The sequence below is a fragment of the Caenorhabditis briggsae genome (genome assembly GCF_000004555.2).
Source record: "Caenorhabditis briggsae complete genome, chrV, whole genome shotgun sequence".
Taxonomy (NCBI): Eukaryota; Metazoa; Nematoda; class Chromadorea; order Rhabditida; family Rhabditidae; genus Caenorhabditis; species Caenorhabditis briggsae.
The window spans coordinates 6,505,452-6,525,663 of record NC_013488.2 but is presented as its reverse complement, the minus strand read 5'-3'; the positions used below and the strand labels follow the sequence as shown (position 1 = coordinate 6,525,663).

Here is a 20,212-nt window from a genome sequence, read left to right as displayed (position 1 = left end):
TCTGTATAATTTTTTTACCTTTACTCTGGCTGGTCCTCAATGAATACTGTAGATAAAAAGCGGTTCATATTCAAACAGAAATTAGAAAATTAGTAAAAAATTGAGATCGTTGATATGAAGCATCGGGTCTAGGGAGGATTTTGTCTTGCAAGTGCTTCTGAAAGTTGCTCTTTTGGATAATTTTGATTCAAACTATTTATTCAAACTCACCCATCAAACTCTGACGCATTTTCTCTTTGTAAACCGGGTCCGTGAAAGCGCTCAGAGCTTGTTCGATGCCTTCCACAGTCAACTGACCGCCGCTGGAAGTCGTGGGCGGAGCTTGTTTGGGACGTTGGGGTTGTGGGCGGACGATTTGATGTGCTGGCTGAGCTCGGAACGCTTGGGATGAGGATGAGGCGGCAGACTGAAACGACTCTAATTGAACATTTTTTAGACACTTGTGTCAACCTACCGTAACCGGCGCCTTCTGTGATATTTGCTGAGCAATCCGCTGCGCAGGTTTCTGTGGCTGAACCCGCGAAGTTCCGGGAAGATTCATTTGTCCTCCCATCGCATTCATAAAAGCCATCAAAGCGGCCGGATTCAATTGATTCAACTGATTCGCCACCGCCTGCTGCTGAGCTTTTATCAACGCCTCCTGTTGCTCATTCTTCTGCTTCTCTTTCTCCTGTTTGGCGTGAGCTTGGTAGGCGATTTTCTGGAAGTAATCCCTCTGTTGTTCCTCGCGTTTTTTGGCTTCTAACGCCTCCTTTGCGGCCTTTTCCCGGGCTAGCTTCTCGGCTTGCTCCTTAGCCTTTTGGGCTAGTAAGGACTTTTGATGTGCTTCCTGGGCTTTTCGGGCTTCCTGCGCCTTCCGGACCTTCTCGGCGTTCTCCTTGGCTTGTTTCTCGGCCTGCTCTTTAGCCAATTGGACTAGTAAGGCCTTTTGATGAGTTTCCTGGGCTTTTCGGGCATTCTCGGCGTTCTCCCTTGCTAGTTGAGCCTTTTGGGCTTGTTGAGCTTGCTGCAGTGCCAGCTGTATTTGCTGAATCTGCGATGCGGCTTGAGCCTGTTGTAAAGCCTGCAGAATCATGGTTCGATCTGCAGAGATTACTGTAGATGATGTTGAAGACGTCGTCGGTTTGGAAGAAGCAGCGAGGAGTCCAGTGGCAGATGTAGAAGGCGTTGCTTTAGGAGTAGAGGTAGAAGACGCCGTTGCTTTTGAAGAAGCAGCCAGGAATCCAGATGCGGAAGACGTCGCCTTGATAGACGACGAAGACGCTGAATGCGTTGGTTTATAAGGAGCAGATGTAGAAGGCGTCGCCCTGATGGACGATGAAGATGCAGAAGGTTTCAAAGAAGTTGTAGGAGTCGCTTTAGAAGCAGAAGACGTTCCTGTAGCCACAGATTTCGACGCTGCTGCTATTACAGCCGCAGCATTTGGCACATTCAACGCTTTCAGCGTCTGATGGACCAGCAATTTCGTTTGTGCGTCCGTGGAACTGATGTTGGCAAGGGCGAACTTCAGAAGCGCTTCCCGTTGATTGCTATTGGTTAGTGTTGCAGGAATAGCTGGTTTGGCTACTGTAGGTTTTTTAGCAGCCTGAAGATTTTGAGCTGAATTTGAATTCGATGGTCCCGGTTTAGAGGACGTTCCAGAAGACGTTAGCATATTCAGTGCAGATGGTGTAGATGCAGGTTTCGCGACTGGCTTTATGATGGGCTTGATGATAGGCTTGACTACGGTCGTCGGTGGTTTAGGAGGACCCACTACAGGTTTCGTCGGAGCAGGAAGCTGAGCAATAGGCGCCGCCGAAGCAGTTACTGCCGCCTTCTTTGCAGGTGGCTCAATGCATTGCACCTCGTCGTCTTCACTGATCGGTGAGTAGCGTGGGACTGGACGGACGATGTTGGAAGATGAAGAAGCTGTGTTGGCAGATGACGTCGCTGGCGTTGAATCAGGCTTAGAAGGTGATGACGTGGACTTCTGTGCTGTCATAAGCTTTGTCAACTGAAGAGCCAACTCGTTATAGGACTGTTTATTGGGCGAGGAGTTTTGAGCGTTGAGCAGAAAGGCGCGAGCCATATCGGTGAGCTGCTGGTTCGACGTGGATGAGCCTGCAGAACTTGACGCCTTCTGAACGAACGTATCCAAAGTGCTACTACTGCTGGATGATCCCTGAAGACTTTTCGCCACGTCGACGGCATCGAACTTCCTTTTGATCACAACCTTCTTCTTTCCATCAACACCGGTCGCACCAGTCGTACTCGACTGATTTCTCCGTCTCAATTCCTCAATCGAGTTGAAGCAATGGACAATAATAACTTCGGTTTTCGCTCGGATCAAACGGATAAGCTCTTCTTGGGGTTTCGAGCACTTCTGCAGTGTCTGCCACAGTCGCCAAAGATCCGTTCGAAGGGATTTCATCGAGAGATGGTGCGTTTTGGGACGATCCGGTCCTGGTGATGGTGTGCTTCGGGTGGAGGTATGATCTCGAGTCGACACAATTTGCTCCATAGCCGTCAAGTACAAGGTTACCACTGGTCTCCATGATGGTTTGTCAATGTGTTGTCTGAGAAATGTTTATTTTTTTGTTATTGTACAGGTATGCTAAATAAAGAGCCGTGGAAGAGGAAATCTGGTGGCTGCGGCAAGTACCGTAATACGGTAGTTGGGACGTTCAGCTACAGCACCCGACATTTCATTTTCACAGATCTGTTTCTGGGGGTATAATACTCACTCATCATTCTTCGAAATAATCCCAACCATCGTCTGTAACATCCCAACAACATGATGCAAATCGTTAGTCTTCTGTGCAATTTGAGCACCAATCTTGATACACCTCTCGATATGAAACGAATGCGACCCATTTCTATTCAAATCTGCACATGTTATCTCTACGATATGATCGAACATCCCGTCATCTCTCTTCTTCCGTTTGAAGACGTTCTTGAAGATTTGCTCAGATGCCAAACCGAATTCTCCTTTTTCGAGATAGATTTGTGCCAGTCGATAGAACGATTTTATATGTGGGAACTTTTCAGAGACGACGGAGAAGGCTCTCATGCACAAATCCTTGATATCCGAGACCAGCTCTTTCCGAAGGTCCTCGTCTTTGAACCCTCCATCTCCGTTGCCGTCTTCCTCCGTTACCGTAGCCATCACTAGCTCATCTGCCACCTCATAAACTTCTGGATTCACTTTGAACAGGGAACTGCTGGGTTTTGCGACTTTATGACCATCAGAGAGCACTGCTAACATCACTTTTAGCTTTCTCAACATCTTCAAATCCGGCAATTCATTATTCTCCAGATACTTATAGACTGCTGAAAACGCTTGGTAGTGAACTTCCAATGGTTCAAAGTTCTGTTGTCGCTTGGTCTGAACCTTCTGCGGATAGTAAAATCCGGTCAACTCGCATCCGCACGCCGCCTCGTAGAAGCTCTCCACCACTTTCAGAATGTCCCATGTTGCCATTTTTGCTTCTATTTTTCCAATGAAGAAATAGCAGAGCCATTGGTGTTCCGGTTGTGTTCCATTATCATTTAACCTTGTCAATTCTAGCGATTTATCCAGATGACGTCGAGAATCTTCACGCAGTTTGGCGATGTCTTGGGTATCCGCCCGACGTGGATCGTCTTTCGCAAGTGTTCGATGGAATCTGGCAAGACACGTGGCAAGTTGGTAAAGACGAGCGGCTAGCTCAAAATGAGGTATTGGTTCGTGCTCTTGAGCTTGAATCGCTAGCCGGGATGGCATGATACGCCATTTCCACTGATCGTAAATGTCGCAGAGGTCCAGCTGGAATTAGGGGTTGATTATTATTATTATTATTATTATTATAGTATCAAAAACTCGGAGCTTTGCCCATGATCGAAGATTCCACTACAACTACCGTAACCTAAAAATAGTTTTATTTTCCGACTTTTCTGACGGAAAGCAGCATACATGGCCAGAATTGGTGGAATTTAGTCTTGCCGAGCAAGCTCCAAAAAACACTTTTTCTGTGTTAGTTTACTTGCTCGGCAACCGATACCATTAGATTCCTCTCATGATTTTATGTATAATACGCTTCGCTGCCGAGCTAGCTTTTCAAAATTGAGCCGAGTAAGAGCTTCCGAAAAATCTCCCGAGGTGCCTTCCACCACAGGAGTAACCCATATATGGAAAGCAGTGAAAAACGAAAAAATAAATTCTGAAAGAAAAACATTTTCAGGTTACTGTAGTTGTCGTGGTGGGACCTTCAGCTTCAAACTTTCTAAATTCCCTACCTGAAACAAATCATGCATATTCGTATGTGCCAAAATCGCCCACGCCGACATCCTCAACCGATTATCACAAGCAGATTCTTCAGTTAGCAAGTAAAGCTCCGCGAATTTCGAAGCCTCCTTGAACGAATTCTGTCTGAATGAACTCAACGCCATCGCATACCAAACCATCGACTGAAGATAGGTATGCACATCATCTCGATATTTATCTAGACTGGAATCGACGTCTTCTATCGTGCATGACTTTTTAAGTGCCGCTTTGAATTCCCTCATTTGCTCCTTCTTCTCATTCGAAACTTCTAGAAAGAACGGGAATTTCGAATTTATCAGCTCTATCACATCATGCATCAGCTTCTCCTTATCATCGTGTAGTGGAAGTGGCTGGACCAGAATCACCGATAGCACCCGAGTAGCGATTTCAAGGGTGTTCACACACTTCCCACCGTTCTCATGGTTCTCTCGAGCTCTCACTTTTCTCGAGAACTTTCCGAATAGGCAAAATAGAATTTGAGAGAGCTCCTCGTTGAGATTATTCCAAAGAAATCCATTTTCCTTCAAATAGCATATCTCCAAAATCGGTATGTTCTCCTCCACAAGCTCTCGGTATTTATCGATAACGAAGAGAAGGAAATCGTAGCTCTTCTGCGCGCAACATTGATGCTCTCCGAGTACCTCGTGCGCCTTAACCAGTAGATCCATTTCCAACAAAGGCATCACATTGGGGTGATCCGTTCTGTTCAACGTCTCAATGTACTCTTTAGCATCGCCCCGTTGGATCCTGACTATCTCATACAGTACTCTCCAGTTCCTCCAATCCTTCTCAAATCTTGGAAACTTTTTGAACACGTGGCAGATGAAATATCCTATTGTGAAAAGCGTCTGGTGATTTGGGATTTTCGAATACTCGGCACCTGAGATTCTATGGAGCTTGAAAAGGATCGATTCGATATGCTTCTCAACCATCTTCTCCTCCTCTACAGAGAACAAATAGAAGTGCATGACACGAGCCAGCAAAACCACAAATTCCACATAGGCCTTCATCCTCTCCAGAGATTGCATCCAATAGCTCAACAACTCCATAGCCTCCTCCGTGCCTATAGTTGAGAAGTCGATGTCGTTCTCCAGAATCTCAACAAGGCTTTCATAATTCTTCGCCTTCCAAAGATGCTTCACACTATCGATTCTCTTCTTCTTCTCCAGATCGTCGATAGCCAGGTCCACATCCCACGTGGCAAACGAGCCACACGAAGTGGCAACTGATTCTTCGGGTTCCAGTAAGGATCGAAGTGTGTGCAAGTACTCCAGCTTCGTCTCGTCTTTCAACCCAGTTTGTGAATATTTCCACATAAATCGCAACACGTGGATTCGCTCATGCTTCGGTGGATCCATCTGCTTGAAGATCGACGAAATATAGCAAAGAACCATCGTCTCCATGGCTTTCCGGGAGCCCAACTCAATTAACATCAGTCCCATCTCGTGGTATTTCTCCTCTTGGACATCTTCAAAAAGTGCCAGACGATTATACATTTCTCGTGTTACTTGACGCATGGATTCAGGAAGAGCATTATGTGATACGTGTTCGGTAATGATGAGCAATGTTTCTTCAATGATATCCAGGATTGTGTGAGGTCCGCCATTGAATCGGAATCCCAAAAGTTCTAGAATAGCGTCACAGTCGATGAATTCAGAAGGTTGACTTGGTGGAGGCGTTCTAAAAATTAGCTGAGACATCTGGATGCACAGACCAACAGATAGACTCACCTCTCCCTTCTTCTCTCCCCACATCGTAATGACTTCACTTCAGAATACTCTAGATGAAACTCTTGAGCCAATTCCAAATCAGGCATTCCATCATCGTCCTCCACCTGTGAATCATCCTCATCTGCTGTCGTATTAGCTTCTGAATCTGCCACGTCATCCACACTACCCCTCTCCACGAACAGCCGTCGTCTCCAGTTCGCCAGATACTCCTTTTTCTCCTGACGCTTCTGCCTTCTTCCCTTCTTTGTCTTGAGCATCTCCTCAGTCTTCTCGGTCATCTCCTCGACGCAATCCACGATATCCACGATTTTCTCGAGTGTTAAGATGACGTCAAGATAGTCACGACGAGACTCCCATTCGCTGATCTCGATGAGCTGGTTTCGGCAGTGAGAGTGCGCGTTAATGCGATCGAATAGGTCACAGAAGAGTGTGCAAACAGAGGGGAGGCTGGAAAAAGAGGATTCGTTTGCCAAGTGGATTCTGGAAATTTACAAAAAAGCTTACTCCAACTGATCCGATATATTAACTTGAATCGCTGACATCCACTCCTCATCCCCTTCAATCCTTTCCTGCTGCTCCATTATTCCCCTTGTATTCTCCTCGATTCTCTTTCTCAATTCATTGATTCTCTCATCAAATGCCATAATTTTAATCTTCTCAACGATATCCACATTCGCATAAACCTCATCCTCCTCGAAGATTCGATCACAAAGAAGCTTGTAGTACTGATTGGTTGACCTAATTTTGAATTTCAAGTATTTCATTTTATCATTCAAATCGTTCTGCTCCTGATACTGCTTCAGAACAGTCAGGCACCCGCTATAATCACAGGTGACAAAGAGCAACGTGGCATGAGCCTCAAGGGATTCTTTAAGGGATTCACAGCGTTTGAAAGAGTACTTTGCGAAATTTAGGTCGCCAAATTCCACGCATTTCATTGCCACATCGAACCAGATTTCAGAATTATTGGGTTCGTAAGCCAACACTTGACACAGATGTTGAATTTCCTCGTGCTTCAATTCAAATTTTTCTTTTTCATCGAGTCCTTCCCTTTCCAATGCTTTTTCGGCAAGTTTTGCTAAATTTTTGTGAGTAGCTATATAGATTTTGAGCATTTTTGCTAGCCGTGGTGGCTCTTCTAGAGACTCATAGTCCAGCTCCTCCTGACGATAACAGGACACAATTGGATCATCGAGAAGTTTTTCTAGAATCTTCTGCCCTTTATCGATCTCCTCGTCGGCGATGAATGTGATCGCTTTTTCGAATTTTTTGATGGTTTTTGCTTCCTAAAAGTTCAAAAAATTACAAATTTAAAAAAAAGAAAAAAAAATCTTACAGCCGCTTCTGCTGTAATAGCTCCTGCGGATTCTTTCACATCTGACCAAACTGAATTCACGGAATCTGTGTCTATGGAGCTATCAGAATCTTCGTCATCGGATTCTGAATCTTCCGACTCTTCTTCATCGTCATCGTCTTCTTCTTCAACTCGATTTTCGTCGTCAGCACGATCCTCTGGTTCTGTATCGCTATCGAGGATAATTACGGAGTTCTGAGAAAAATTTCATAACATTAAAATCGTTGTTTTCTAAATATTACCTCTCCGTCAGAAGATTCTTCATCTTCATCGATTTCGATTGGTTTCTCTTTACTCGTGCCTGATTCTGTTGGTTCACCCATTACTGAAATTTACAAAATTCGATAAAATCATATTTTTTCTTTTCAATTTTCAAACGATTTTTTATCTTTTAACCCACTTTTTAAACTGTTTTTGTTCAAAAAATACTCTTCGCGCCGATTTACGATAAACAACGCGCACTACGATGCTCCGCGAAACCCTGCCGCACGGTTGCTTGCCCCGCCCATTTGAGGCGCGCCGCATATTTGCGTTGCGTTGAAAACGATTGGCCTAAAAATTTCTCTTTTTTTCCTATTTTTTGGGGGTTTTTGGCGATTTTTTTCGTCGTTTTTCGAAAATTTTCAGAAAGAAAAACTGTTTATATGATCAGGTTCACCTTTTTCTACGTTAAATGTCAAATTGTAGGAAAAGTCATCGACTTTCGAGCAAAAGCTGATATTATGATTTTATCGTTTTTCTTGCTCGAAATTTTCCTGTTTCTCGAGTTTTTTCGGAACGAAAAGTGAAGTATTCGATTCTTTAAAATATATTTTCAACTGTTCTCTAGACTTCTAACTTCCGCCTCATGACTTATCTACACACTTATCGATTAATTTCATCTTTTACTGTTCGCTTTACCTTTCGAAAGTTTTTCGAAATTGTGAAACGCTCTGTACTTATTCAATCTTCCCACCAACAGCCTTTTCGAAAATTACTTCAAGTCAGAATGCACATAAAAACAAATTTCGAAATCTTTCTCAATATTTTGACATTTTCGCAATTTTTTTCCTCGTTTCTCTTGTTCTCTATAAAAAGCCTGATGAAAATGTCATTGCTCAACTGAATTTTCAGCCAGCACCGCTCAACAAGTGGAATAAAAATGCCTTTGGCCGTTGACCTGCTTCACCCAGAGCCACAAAGGGAGATCAGACGCCACAAGCTCAAGCGTCTTGTTCAACACCCAAACTCCTACTTCATGGACGTCAAGTGCTCGGGATGCTTCAAGGTGAGTTAGGTTTTCAACAGCTGCTACATAGATCAATACAAGCAAAAGTTCGTATGCCAAAGAAAGATTTTATTATACAGTTCATAATTGGGATATTAATATATCTCTATCGCACTGATGGGTACTTTCGTCTTAACACAGTTGGTTAGAGATTTCCGTTAGAAGCTGCATATTTTTGCCCAGACAAATCACCAATTCCTGTTTTTCAGATTTCAACTGTCTTCTCGCACGCCACGACCGTCGTTGTCTGCGTTGGATGCAACACCGTCCTCTGCCAGCCAACCCGAGGAAAGGCTAAGCTCACCGAGGGATGCTCCTTCCGCAAGAAGCAATAAGTTTCCCGTAATTGTTACATAAATTGTTTGTTCACATCTCTTCCTATTTTTGGTTGATAAGAAAAAACAGTTGTTTAAAAAATTTGTTATTTAATTCTCAACAACAACAACAGACAAGTGTGAATGAATTTCAGATATTCCGGAGAAATGAATGAAAATTTGAATAGAGAAGAGGGTTTAGTTGCCACCTGAATTGGCGATTCCGATTAATCCTGAAAAAATTGATCTGGTGTCCTCCTTGTAAACTCTGAACAAAAAATCCGATACTTTGTTGAAAAGAACAAAAACTGTTGATTTTAAAATGTGTCATTGAGACATCATTCTTTTCAAGACTTTCAGCTAATTGACTTCCCGTTAACAGTGTCGAACAACTGGATCTTCCCGTTTCCGGTAATGAGCGTTGCCGAAGGTCTCATTGCCATTTCAAACAGAAAAAAAGTATTAGCTGTTTACTTGCATATTTTATATGTAAAAGTGGGTATTCAGTTACAAGTGAAATGCGAACCTCCACTTTCGCTCCTAAAAAAGAAGTAAATCATTTTCCGCACGATATACCCTCTCCCCGGGTTTTCGGAGATTATCACTTCTGTAATCGTTTACCCCATTATCATAATCCCTTCTTCTGTACTATTGTTCCCCGTTTCCAACCTTGAGGCAGCTTTTCCTAGACATTCTCCTCCCTCCACTTCAAATCAAACACAGGTAATGAGACGACGAAATAATTAGTGCAGTAATTGGCCATGTTTCTGGGCGAGAAGTCGAAAGTGCCAAAGTAAATGAGAAGAATACACGAATAGGAAAGGTAGGAAAGGACAAGTGCGTTTCAATGCCATCTGAATCTCGGGTGATTCTGGTGTTATAGGTATTACATATGCCAACTGTGGCGCGTGCTAAATTTTTATTATACTATTTATTCTTTATGGCAATAATTAATGCGACACGGTTAGGTGAAAACTTTAAATTCAAATATTCACGTGACCTACTTTTTTTCCACGTCATAAAATATTCATGTAAAAAGCGCCTGAAAGAGAGTTCTATAATAAATACGTGAAACAATATTACGTATTTAATATGGGACTCGTTTTCAAGTGAATATTTTATGACGTGGCAAAAAATTCAAAAATTCTCACTTGGATTTCCTTTAGCATGTCGGTAATATTCACGTAACAAAACAAGGATCCTTGTTTCAAACCCCCTGTCCGCAGCACTGTCAAAACCATCTCCTTCTTGCCCACGAGCTCATTGTATTTGCCCATCATTCTCAGTTTCTTTTCGTTGTTTTCCTTCCGCGTTAGAAAAACATCCGTTTCTTCATCATGCAAAAAAAAACCGTAAAACTTTCTCCAATTTCTTCGTATTTTTTTGCGACGCACTGGTTTCGACAGGGCATTAAGCCTCGGTAGCGCTGGGCACGTAATCCGAAAATTTGAATTTTAATAGAGGAGAGAGTGAGAAGGAGAATAAATGAAAGTGTGTATATGCATATTTTTATACTTTTCAAAGTTGATTTCTGGAATTATTAGAATTACCAGAGAAGAGCGCCTCTAATTGTTAACTTTGAGCTCAATTATCTGGACTCCTGTGAGAGATATATAAATTTTGTCAACTGATAAAATATTTTAGATTTTATGATAAACATTTTGTCAGTTGACCACTTTTTGATATCTTTTACAGAAACTGAGATAAATTGTCTTAAAGATGAAAGTTAGCGGGGTCATTCTATTAGAGTGTTTCCCGTAGATCCTTTTTTTTTAATTTTTAGCTGAAATTGCCAGTTTTGGTATGAATAAGATTAGTTTTTATTCGATCATTCTGAAAGCTTCGCAAAACACCTAGAACTTTTTGTAGATGGCAAGTTTTTTTTTCAGAAAATTAACTTCTGCCATAATTCGATTTCTACAGGTTCATTACATTTGCGGATCTTTAGCATGGCTAGTTCAATAACCTATAACAGAAGGGACGTTCATACTTGCTAAATCTCGGCCCGGGTTCCGATAATTTCGAAAATTTTCTGATAATTTTTGATACATTTTTATCAAAATAATAATTTTAAAGCACGAAATTTATCCCATGACCCTTCTCAAACCTGAAAACAAAAAACTTTTGATAAAACGTTCCCAAAAATCCAGTTTTCTCTCAAAAAATGACTCTTAAAAATTTTCCCTCAATAACCCGGGCCAGGCCCGCGACATGTATGGGGACGTTCCTAGGGACCCCTAATTTCTAACTTTGAGCCAATTGTTTTCGTTTCCTACGAAAAATACAAGAAAATCTGTCAATTGATAAAATGTTCGTGAAAATATGATAAACAATTTAACAGTTGATAACTTTTTCGTATCTTTGTCAGGAAATGATATAAATGAGCTCAAAGTTAAAAGTAACGGTGCCCTTCTATTGCAGGTTTAAAGGAAGATTCCAACCGATTGAAAAAAACGGCAACAATCTCAAAAATATGATCTCTGAAATTGTCATTTTTCAGAAACCCCAAGGCTGGCCCTTCATTCAAAGCGAATACGATGCCCTTCCACGGATAGATCTTACAAAAACGAACATCCTGTATATCCCCATATCCAGGAATCAGAAAAAAACAGATTCTATTTGAGCAACACACCGGCAATCGTATCCTTCTTCTTCCTCCCCTCCCAAATATATACAATTCTCTATGTCAAAAATTTTTCGAAGTCGGGTCAAAAATCGGACACATGTCTCTCTGTGTTATGTTTTCTTATTTCGCACCATTTCTACAACTGTTTTTTTTCTTCGATTTGCTCTCTCCAGCCGTCTTTGGAAAAGAGCAAATATAGTGATGGCGGTCGAGGCGGAGGGCGGCGGCGGAGCCAAGAAAGGAACCGTTTTTTGTGCTCCCCAAGACACTGTCATCGTGTTCTTCGGGAGGAGAGACATGTGTTCAGAGAGGGGGAGAAGAATGAGCAACACCTCTGAACCTTTTTCCAATGACCTTCTCTTTTTGGTGTGTTAGTGATTTTTCTTCTTTCATGTGTTTAACTTTTTTATCTTTCAACTTTGAGCTAATTTATCTTGGTTCCTGTAAGAGATATCTAAAATTGGCAAACTTGCAAAATGTGTAAAATTGTATGGTTAACATTATGTCAATTGATCACTTTTTTAAAATCTTTAACATGAAATGAGATAAATAGGATCAAAGTTGACTGTCTGGGGGAGAGATGATATTTTTAGAGTGATTACGGTAAGCCACGTGGAAGTGCGGGGACCCAAATTTTTCCGCCATGAGCAATCTGGATCATCCAGGTGTCCTTTTTTAGCTTTAAATTTGTTTCTGATATCTGAAAAAAGACCTTTTGAAAAACCTACAAAGTCAACAATGGTACTGAAGGCGTTCTTTTTTATAAATTTTTTGGATTTTTGCAATTCTTTTGTAGAATTACTTTTTGGTATTAAAACTACAAAATTCATAGAAAAATTTCTCAGAACTGTTCCCCTGCTCTTCGTTTTGCACTTCTCAATAGTTAGTCATATTTCTACAGTGTTATCTGTGACGTATGTAGATTTGCCCTAACTATGCATATGGACACTATGAGTAACATGGATTCGAAGAATTTCAAACAAGCAAATATGCTAGAAAATGTATGAAATACAGGATGCCTGCGTCAGGTACTGTATTTTTAGAAGAAAAAGATTTTTAGGCCAAGGTATAGAAATTTCAATTCAAAAATTAAAAAATCCTTTTTTGAAGTATTAGAACTAACTAGATGACTAAACTTGTCAAAAATGAAATAAGTCGTTAGAATTACTGACTTAGGAAACGAAATAGTATATTAATTCTCAAAAGGCATGTTTTCTGTTAATTAAATGAGAAGAAATAAGCAATTTTTGAGTACTCCTTTAGTGATTAGCAGACGAAGATCTTCGAAAAAAACATATGAATGATTGTATTGCCGTAAACACTCGGATAGAATGGCCGGCATCTTTGATCTTTTATATCAAATTTAGTGTGAACGACATTAAGTAGTAGTCAACTGATAAAATATGTGAGATATTATGAATAACATTTTGTCAGTTAACCAGTTTTTTTAAATATCTTCCGCAGAAACTGAGATAAATTGGCTCAAAGTGGAAAAGTTGGCAGTCGACCGCGTAGCTCAGCTGGCAAGCGCCGACTGTTCAACTTATATATCTCATTTCCTGTAAAAGATAGTAAAAAGTGACTAACTATCAGAACTTTCATCATAATTTCAGAAATGTTTTGCTAGTTAACCTGTTTTTCATATCTTTTACAGTAACCGAGAGAAATGGGCTCAAATTTGAAAGTTAGTGGATCATTAAATCAGAGTGTTTACGGTATACTTGAGGCCCGGGAGTTTCAAAATCTGAATTCACTGTCTTTCTTCTCCCACAGGTTTCCTTAACAACCAATCCTTTCTTCCGATTCCAACCGATATTCCTTAACGAAGCATGACTCCTAGAAGACGTAGCTGCTTGCCACCAGCCTATTTGTTGTCATACATATTCTGTCAGGTACAATACAATACGCTCTCCCTCTCAAGCCTCCCCCATGCCAACCAGTTCATTTCTCTTCTGTCATCGTGTGCTTGACGCTTGACAATCATCCAACCATGTACACATAGTCACCGACACTCTCTTTCTTTTTTTTTGGCGCAACACAGAGTCTTTTTGTTTCGATCTCTGCGTTTCTACCGTTCGTTCGCACCGCCACCCAGCTTTTCTTACGTAGACATTCGGAAGAGACAGTGAGGTGGGATGATGATGATGGACTAACAATATAGAATGAACATGAAGTATCCCCAAGAACAAAAAACCAGGTTCAGGTGGCGCAGGCGTAGCGAAGTGCTTTTTGTTCCTTCTCACCTTTTCTTTTTGTATTACTGTACTTGTCCTGTAGAACTCATCTAGAAGGTTTTCTATTAATTCTTTTTGATTGAAAATCTTTTCAAACTTTTCAAATTGAGTCATATCTTTTTCTACAAAAATCAGGTCGATAAACGATAAACCATCTTTTCCTCTCTTATAGAAGCTTATTACGTAAGTACGTTTTGAGTTCAATTATCTCGGTTCCTGTGAAATATCAAAAGTTTGACAACTGATAAATTATTCATCACAATATCACAAATACGCAAATACGGCAAGTATGGGTGTTAACTTTGAGCCCATATATATATATATATATATATATATATATATATATATATATATATATATATTGGAATTCTGATAGACATTTCTGATAGATATACATATTCTGATATATATATATATATATATATATATATATATATATATTCCAGTAAGATATATAAAAAGTTGTCAAATGATAAAATGTCTATCAGAATTCCAAAAGTGTTTTGTCAGTTGACAATTTTTTAATATCTTTCACAGGGATTGAGATGAATTTGTTCGAATTTGAAAGTTAAGTTCTACTAGAGAGTTTACAGTTATTCGTTTCGATGGAATTTTTTCGAAAAAAAATTAGTTCGATGTCAATTACAAAAAATGTTTCTATAATTGATGGTTTTAAAAATGTAGGGTAATCCGAAAATTTTCGAATCTTTTCAGATTTTCGAATCATAAATTGTATACCTGTAATAGAAGGGCCCCTTTACTTTCAACTTTGAGCACATCTCATTTCTTCTAAAAGATATAAAAAAATTTGCTAAATTATAAAATGTTTATCATAATATCAGAAATATTTTATCAGTTGACATTTTTTCATTCCTTTGTTCATGTTAAAGATATAAAAAAGTTGTCAAACTAATCAATTGTTCATCATAATATCACAAACATTTTATCAGTTGACACATTTTTGACATCTCGCATAGGAGCCAAGAAAAAAAAAGAGCTCAAACTTGACAGGGTGGGGGCCCTTCTATTACAGGTTTCAAGGTAAGTATCTTGTACATACTTTTAGAACCCCTTTATGGATTTTTTTGGTTGCTTTGTATCATTAGACATTTTTTTCCTACTTGACCTAAAATTTCTTTATCCAGGATGTTTGAATTATTTTCCACACCATCATTTTCATGCATCAAAAAATCCTATTGTCTTTAATCACTCTCACGCTAATTTCCGTCTCCGAAAGTAATCTTCAACCCAAATACCAACTTTTCCCTTCTCACCCTAATCTTCCGATAGGTGCCAAATTGTGCGTGTGAAAAACGGAAAAAAACGAGCTTCTCTTTTCACGTAAATGACCAGCCAAGTCATCAGTTTTCCGTCAGTTTTTCGGGAGAAATCAGGGCTAGCTCTCTGTATTTCTCTCTGCGGTTTCCTGCGAAAGAGCAACAATCCGCGCGGTAAACATTAGTAGTAGGCATCTGGAGAGAGCGAGACATGTTAGGTTTCAAAGCCATTTTTTGGGGCAACAGCTCTTTTTTCCCACATTCCTTTTTTCTTCCTTTTTTGGTCTATGATGCATTATGCTGACATTTTTACATCTCTTCATAATATCTTTCTCGTTGAATGGTCCCTCTAACTTTGAGCCAATTTATCTAGTTTCGTATGGAAAATTTCAAAGTGGTTAATTGACAAAATATTTATAATTATATGATGAAGATTTTTTTCAGTTAACTTTGGCCTTTATTGTTGAAGATGAAAAACCGTGCTTACTTTGACCTTAACTATCTTGGTTCCTGTGAGAGATACTAAAAAGTAATCAACTGACAAAATGTTTTTCATATTATAATAAACATTTTATCAGTTAAACGCTTTCTGATACCTTTCACAGCAAATGAGATATAAGGCTTCAAAGTTGAGGGTTTGAGGGTCATTCGATTGTCAACGACGAAAACCTTTGCTTACTTTGACCTTAATTATCTCGGTTCCTATAAAAGTTATCAAAAACTGGTCAACTAACAAAATATGTAAAATTTTATGACATAAATTTTGTCAGTTGAATACTTTTTGCTATATTTTACAGGGAATAAGATATATGGGCTCAAAGTTGAAGAATCGAGGGCATTCTGTTAGAGTTCTTACGGTAAATGCATGCAAGTTTCAACCGGAAAACTTATTCTTTTGAAATTCTCTTCCAATTTGTAGCTTTTCTAATCTCTAAGGTACCGATTTCTAGTCAGTTGGCAACTGGTACTCGTTACCTGTTCCCTATCCAAATACAGCTGTTCAATGGACCGGTTCACCACCTAAACTATTGTTCCCCCTTTTATGGTGGAACACTGATTGTTTGCACATTTAACCTCTGATCATCCTGAATTATTGGTTGCCTGTAGTAGTACTTTAGCACTTTGTTACTTTATTACTGTATAGTGCCCCGGCAGTACCATAATCCACTTTTTGAGTCATCATGGTCAGTTCAAAAAACACACTTGATCTTTTTTTAATCCTGAAACAAACTTGAATGATTCATTTCCATAGTATTACAAATTTTAAAAAAAGTCGCTGATTTTTGGAACTTTGGAAATACTGTAAAAAACTCAAATAGAGCGCTCTTCCAAACCATCAACATTGAGTGAATTTATCTCATTTCCTGTAAAAAATATCAAAAAGTGTCATCTGATAAAATTTTTATCATGATATCCACAAAATTTTGTTAGCTGACAACTTTTTGATATCTTTCATGAGAACCGAGATAAATTGGGTCAAAGCTAAGAGCTAGCCAGCCGACAACGTTGCTCAGCCGGGGAGCGCCGACTTTTAACTTTGAGCCCGCATATCTCGTTTCCTGTAAATGATATTAAAAATTGTTACCTGACAAAATGTTTTTCATAATATCAAAAACATTTTGTTAGTTGACCACTTTTTGGTATCTCTTACTGAAACCAAGAAAAATTAGATCAAATTTTAAAGTCAGTGGATCATTCTACTAGAGTGTTCACAGAGTTTGTAATGGCCCAAGTCGAAAAATTAGGAAACTCGAAACTCTAAATTTTGCATTTTTGTTGTTTCCGACGTTCTCGAGACACAAAATTCCACCACTTTTCGGATAATTCTACTGTTTACCATCTCCTGAACACCCATCATCATTTCTAGTTATTACCTCAACGACCTTACTTTTTTTCGTAGCCAAGAAAAAAAGGAAAAAAAGAAGGAGATCAAAAAGCTATAAACGAATACCCCTATCCTACTGTCTACCAATCGTAAACGCCTTCAATTCTTTCCATTTGTTTGGGAGATTTTCAATTTTAATTTCTTTCCCGCCAATATTTTTTCATCATCCTCATCATTGTCGGCGGCGGGGAGGTCTCAAGGCCGGAATAAAAACTCAAACGATTAAATATTTATAAATATACGATTTTTGTGAAATCTTTGAAAATTGCCGAGTGTTTTGTAGTTTGTGTCTTCTGGGTTACCGTATTTGACTCATTAGCGGTTTAGGGATTTTTCGGAAAAAAAGGTTCAATAGATGAATAATCAAAGACACATTTCACAAAGATTGAATTGTTGTTGTGTAATTTCTAAAGGTATTAGGATTTTCAAAAATTTCCTCTTTGCTCAATCTAGTATTTTCTTCTACCTACTATCTCTCTTTCCTATCTCTTTCTTCTCCCCTTCCAACTTTTCTCTTGCCCTCTCAATTATACGCACTCGCAATGTGTTACTTTCGGTGGTCTCGTGATGTAGTGGTTATCACATCTGTCTAACACACAGAAGGTCGGTGGTTCGAGCCCGCCCGAGATCAGGTCCTCTTTTGGTTTTTTTTTCAATATTGGAAAAATAGGACGTTCAAAAATTTTTTGATTTTCCTAGTTTTTAGAGCATGCCATGAGGTTCCGAACTTCTGAAATCTTGAATATTTTTCAGTATCTCGAAATATCTGATTTTCCAATTTTGGAATTTAGATTTTCGGTAAACTTTTATGATTTTTGTTGGATTCTAGAAACCTAGGACTCTCGAAAACTAAGAAACTAGCATCCTCAACCTCTGCCCTTTTTCTGATAATGAGTCTCCAGAACTTTTTTGTTGTTTATACAAAAAATTTCCAGAATTTTCCCGAAATTTTCCTGGCTTATCCTATTGTTTCTCACTAAATTTCGTCATTTCTAGAAGAAGACAAACATCATACTTCTCCATCATCATGGTTTTCGAAACTTCTAATCGTCTTCAATACAGAATTCTGCAAAATGACCATGTGACATTGTCATCATTCTTTCGTGCTTAATCCCAGATGGTTATTCTTCTACCATCTGTTGTCCTCCCCAAAAGTCCATAATTGGTGTTGGCGCGGCGCCAAGCCGATCATGAATCACTCGAGAGAGACCGTACCGCCCATTTCCCCTCCAGCCATTTGACCCTCATTTCGAAGGCTCCGAGAGGTCGTACGCTATTCAGGTTATCATTAGAGCGCCGTTTGCGTGCCAGATCATATTCCATGAACAACAAAAAACCGCTTTGAACTGTTTGACAGTAAGGTCACTTGTTCGTGTACCGCCCGTTTCGCTTTGTGTCCGCGCTCCTCCTCCACCTCTTCATCTTCATATGATGATTATGAATAGAGACACCTCGATGAATACATTAATATAAAAAAAAGAGGAATAAAAGGGTCAAGGGCTGCTAAAGCCAGCTGGCAAAGAAGAAGAGTTCAATCGAAGCGAGTTTGCATGGAATATGAGTCATTTTTGGTGCTTATCATTTCCAGATGTTTTTTCTTTCAGAAATTCAGTGTAGGTGGAGGTTTAAGGCCTTATCAGTTTTTTAAATGACTGTTCCATTTTTTGCTTTGCTAGTTTTCAGTAACTCAGTAAGACAAGCTTGTCTTCAGGAAAACTGATATATCTCAAAATCTTCAATTTTTTATAGTTCCTAGACTGTTCCGTTAAAAATTGCGGAGTTTTTCGCTGAGATCAGTTTACTTATTTGTTTATCATTTTTCTTTTAGGCAACCTCAAACCATTAAACTTGTCAAAATTTTCAAGAAAATTTTTTTATGGAGATTCTGATGCTTTTCTGATTTTTGAGACAATTTCCTTTTCTTAGAATTAATAGCGCATTTTTATCAGTTGTTAAGCATGCTATCTGATTTTTTATGGTTTCGCGATATTTTATTTTGTCACATCTACCGTAGAACCTGTAAAAGCGGCCATACTGTCATGTTTGAGCTCACTTATCTCGGCTCCTATAAGAGATATCAAGAAGTAGTCTACTGATAATATGTTTTTGATAATATGATGAAAATTTTATCAGTTGACCACTTTTTTATATCTTTCACAGAAAACGAGGTACAATGACCTCAAAGTTGAACAGTCGATGCTTGCCGGATGAGCTACGCGGTCGGCTGCCGACCTCTAAACTTTGAGTCAATTTATTTTAGTTCCTGTGAAAAATATCAAAAAGTGGTCAACTGACGAAATGTTAAGTATAATATCAAAAATATTTTGCCAGTAAACCATTTTTTGCAATCTTTTGTAAGAACCGAGATAATTTGCGATAAAGTTAGGAGCCCTTCTATTTTAAGTTTTACAGTGTCTTATGTTTCAAAAATTTTCAAGTTTCTTAGAACGATTTTTTTGCATATTTCAACTCTTCCTACGTCAGCCATGCGCAAACCATACAAAACTCCGCCCCCTTCTCTCTTTAGCTATCCTCCTTTAGCCTCTTGACACTTCACTTTTTATCCGTATGGCTACTCCAAAATGCCCCTTTTCATTGCAAAATACCGCCTCATTTTCTTTCTTTTCCTTTTTTGAAATAGTTTTTCGTGTTTCTTTTGTCCATCTTTCCGGCAAGAAGATGAAGAAGACATAATAATTTGAAAGGCCTCTTGAGCATGGTATTTCAAAAAAGATTTTTTCGGGATTTATTCTTGTTTTTTTGAAGTTTTGATGTCTCGAAATTTTTTTTGGATGCTTGTGGTTTTTTTTGCACTTTGAACGTTAAAAACTGGCGCCAGTTCCTTATATTCTTAGAGAAAAGTTCGAAAATGTACCATAAACCTGTAACAGAAGGGTCCCTAACGTTAAACTTTGAGCTAATTTGTCTCGGTTTCTTTCAAAGATACAAAAAGTTATCAAATGATAAATTGTTCGTCATAATAACAAAAACATTTTATCCGTTAACATAGTTTCGATATCTTGCATATTAACCGAGAACAATCAGGTGAAAACAGTCAGAGTGGGAGCCCTTCTATTGCAGGTTCTCCGGTAAGTTCAATGAGAACATTCAGAACAAACTTCGAGTTGAAAAACCGCAGAATCCGGCAAATTCTGAAAACCTAAGATTCTCAGATTTTAATCTCTAAACATTCATCCTTTCTCTCCAAAAAGTTCATTCTTCTTCATTAGTTTCCACCACCAC

General features: G+C 39.2%; 3 protein-coding genes and 1 non-coding gene across 4 annotated transcripts; 3 read left to right on the top strand and 1 right to left on the bottom strand.

Moving 5' to 3' along the window:
* Positions 1-128: 128 nt before the first annotated feature.
* On the bottom strand, positions 129-7,689 carry CBG06447 (the record flags this gene model as incomplete). The annotated part of the gene is made up of 9 exons (XM_045237160.1): positions 129-157; positions 211-406; positions 455-2,555; positions 2,724-3,784; positions 4,255-5,962; positions 6,013-6,459; positions 6,517-7,298; positions 7,349-7,561; positions 7,609-7,689. The coding sequence occupies 9 exons, from the start codon at positions 7,687-7,689 to the stop codon at positions 129-131; spliced, it is 6,618 nt and encodes a 2,205-aa protein (XP_045093213.1).
* An 818-nt stretch (positions 7,690-8,507) lies between these two features.
* Positions 8,508-8,968, top strand: Cbr-rps-27 (the record flags this gene model as incomplete). Its single annotated transcript, XM_002647335.1, has 2 exons — positions 8,508-8,633; positions 8,843-8,968. 2 exons carry the CDS (start codon positions 8,508-8,510, stop codon positions 8,966-8,968), a joined length of 252 nt encoding a protein of 83 aa, XP_002647381.1.
* Positions 8,969-17,324: 8,356 nt separating this feature from the next.
* CBG27354 lies at positions 17,325-17,537 on the top strand (the record flags this gene model as incomplete). The annotated part of the gene is made up of 1 exon (XM_045237159.1): positions 17,325-17,537. The coding sequence occupies one exon, from the start codon at positions 17,325-17,327 to the stop codon at positions 17,535-17,537; it is 213 nt and encodes a 70-aa protein (XP_045098551.1).
* Positions 17,528-17,600, top strand: CBG28665. Its single transcript has one exon. It is a non-coding gene (tRNA).
* The last annotated feature ends 2,612 nt before the right edge of the window (positions 17,601-20,212 follow it).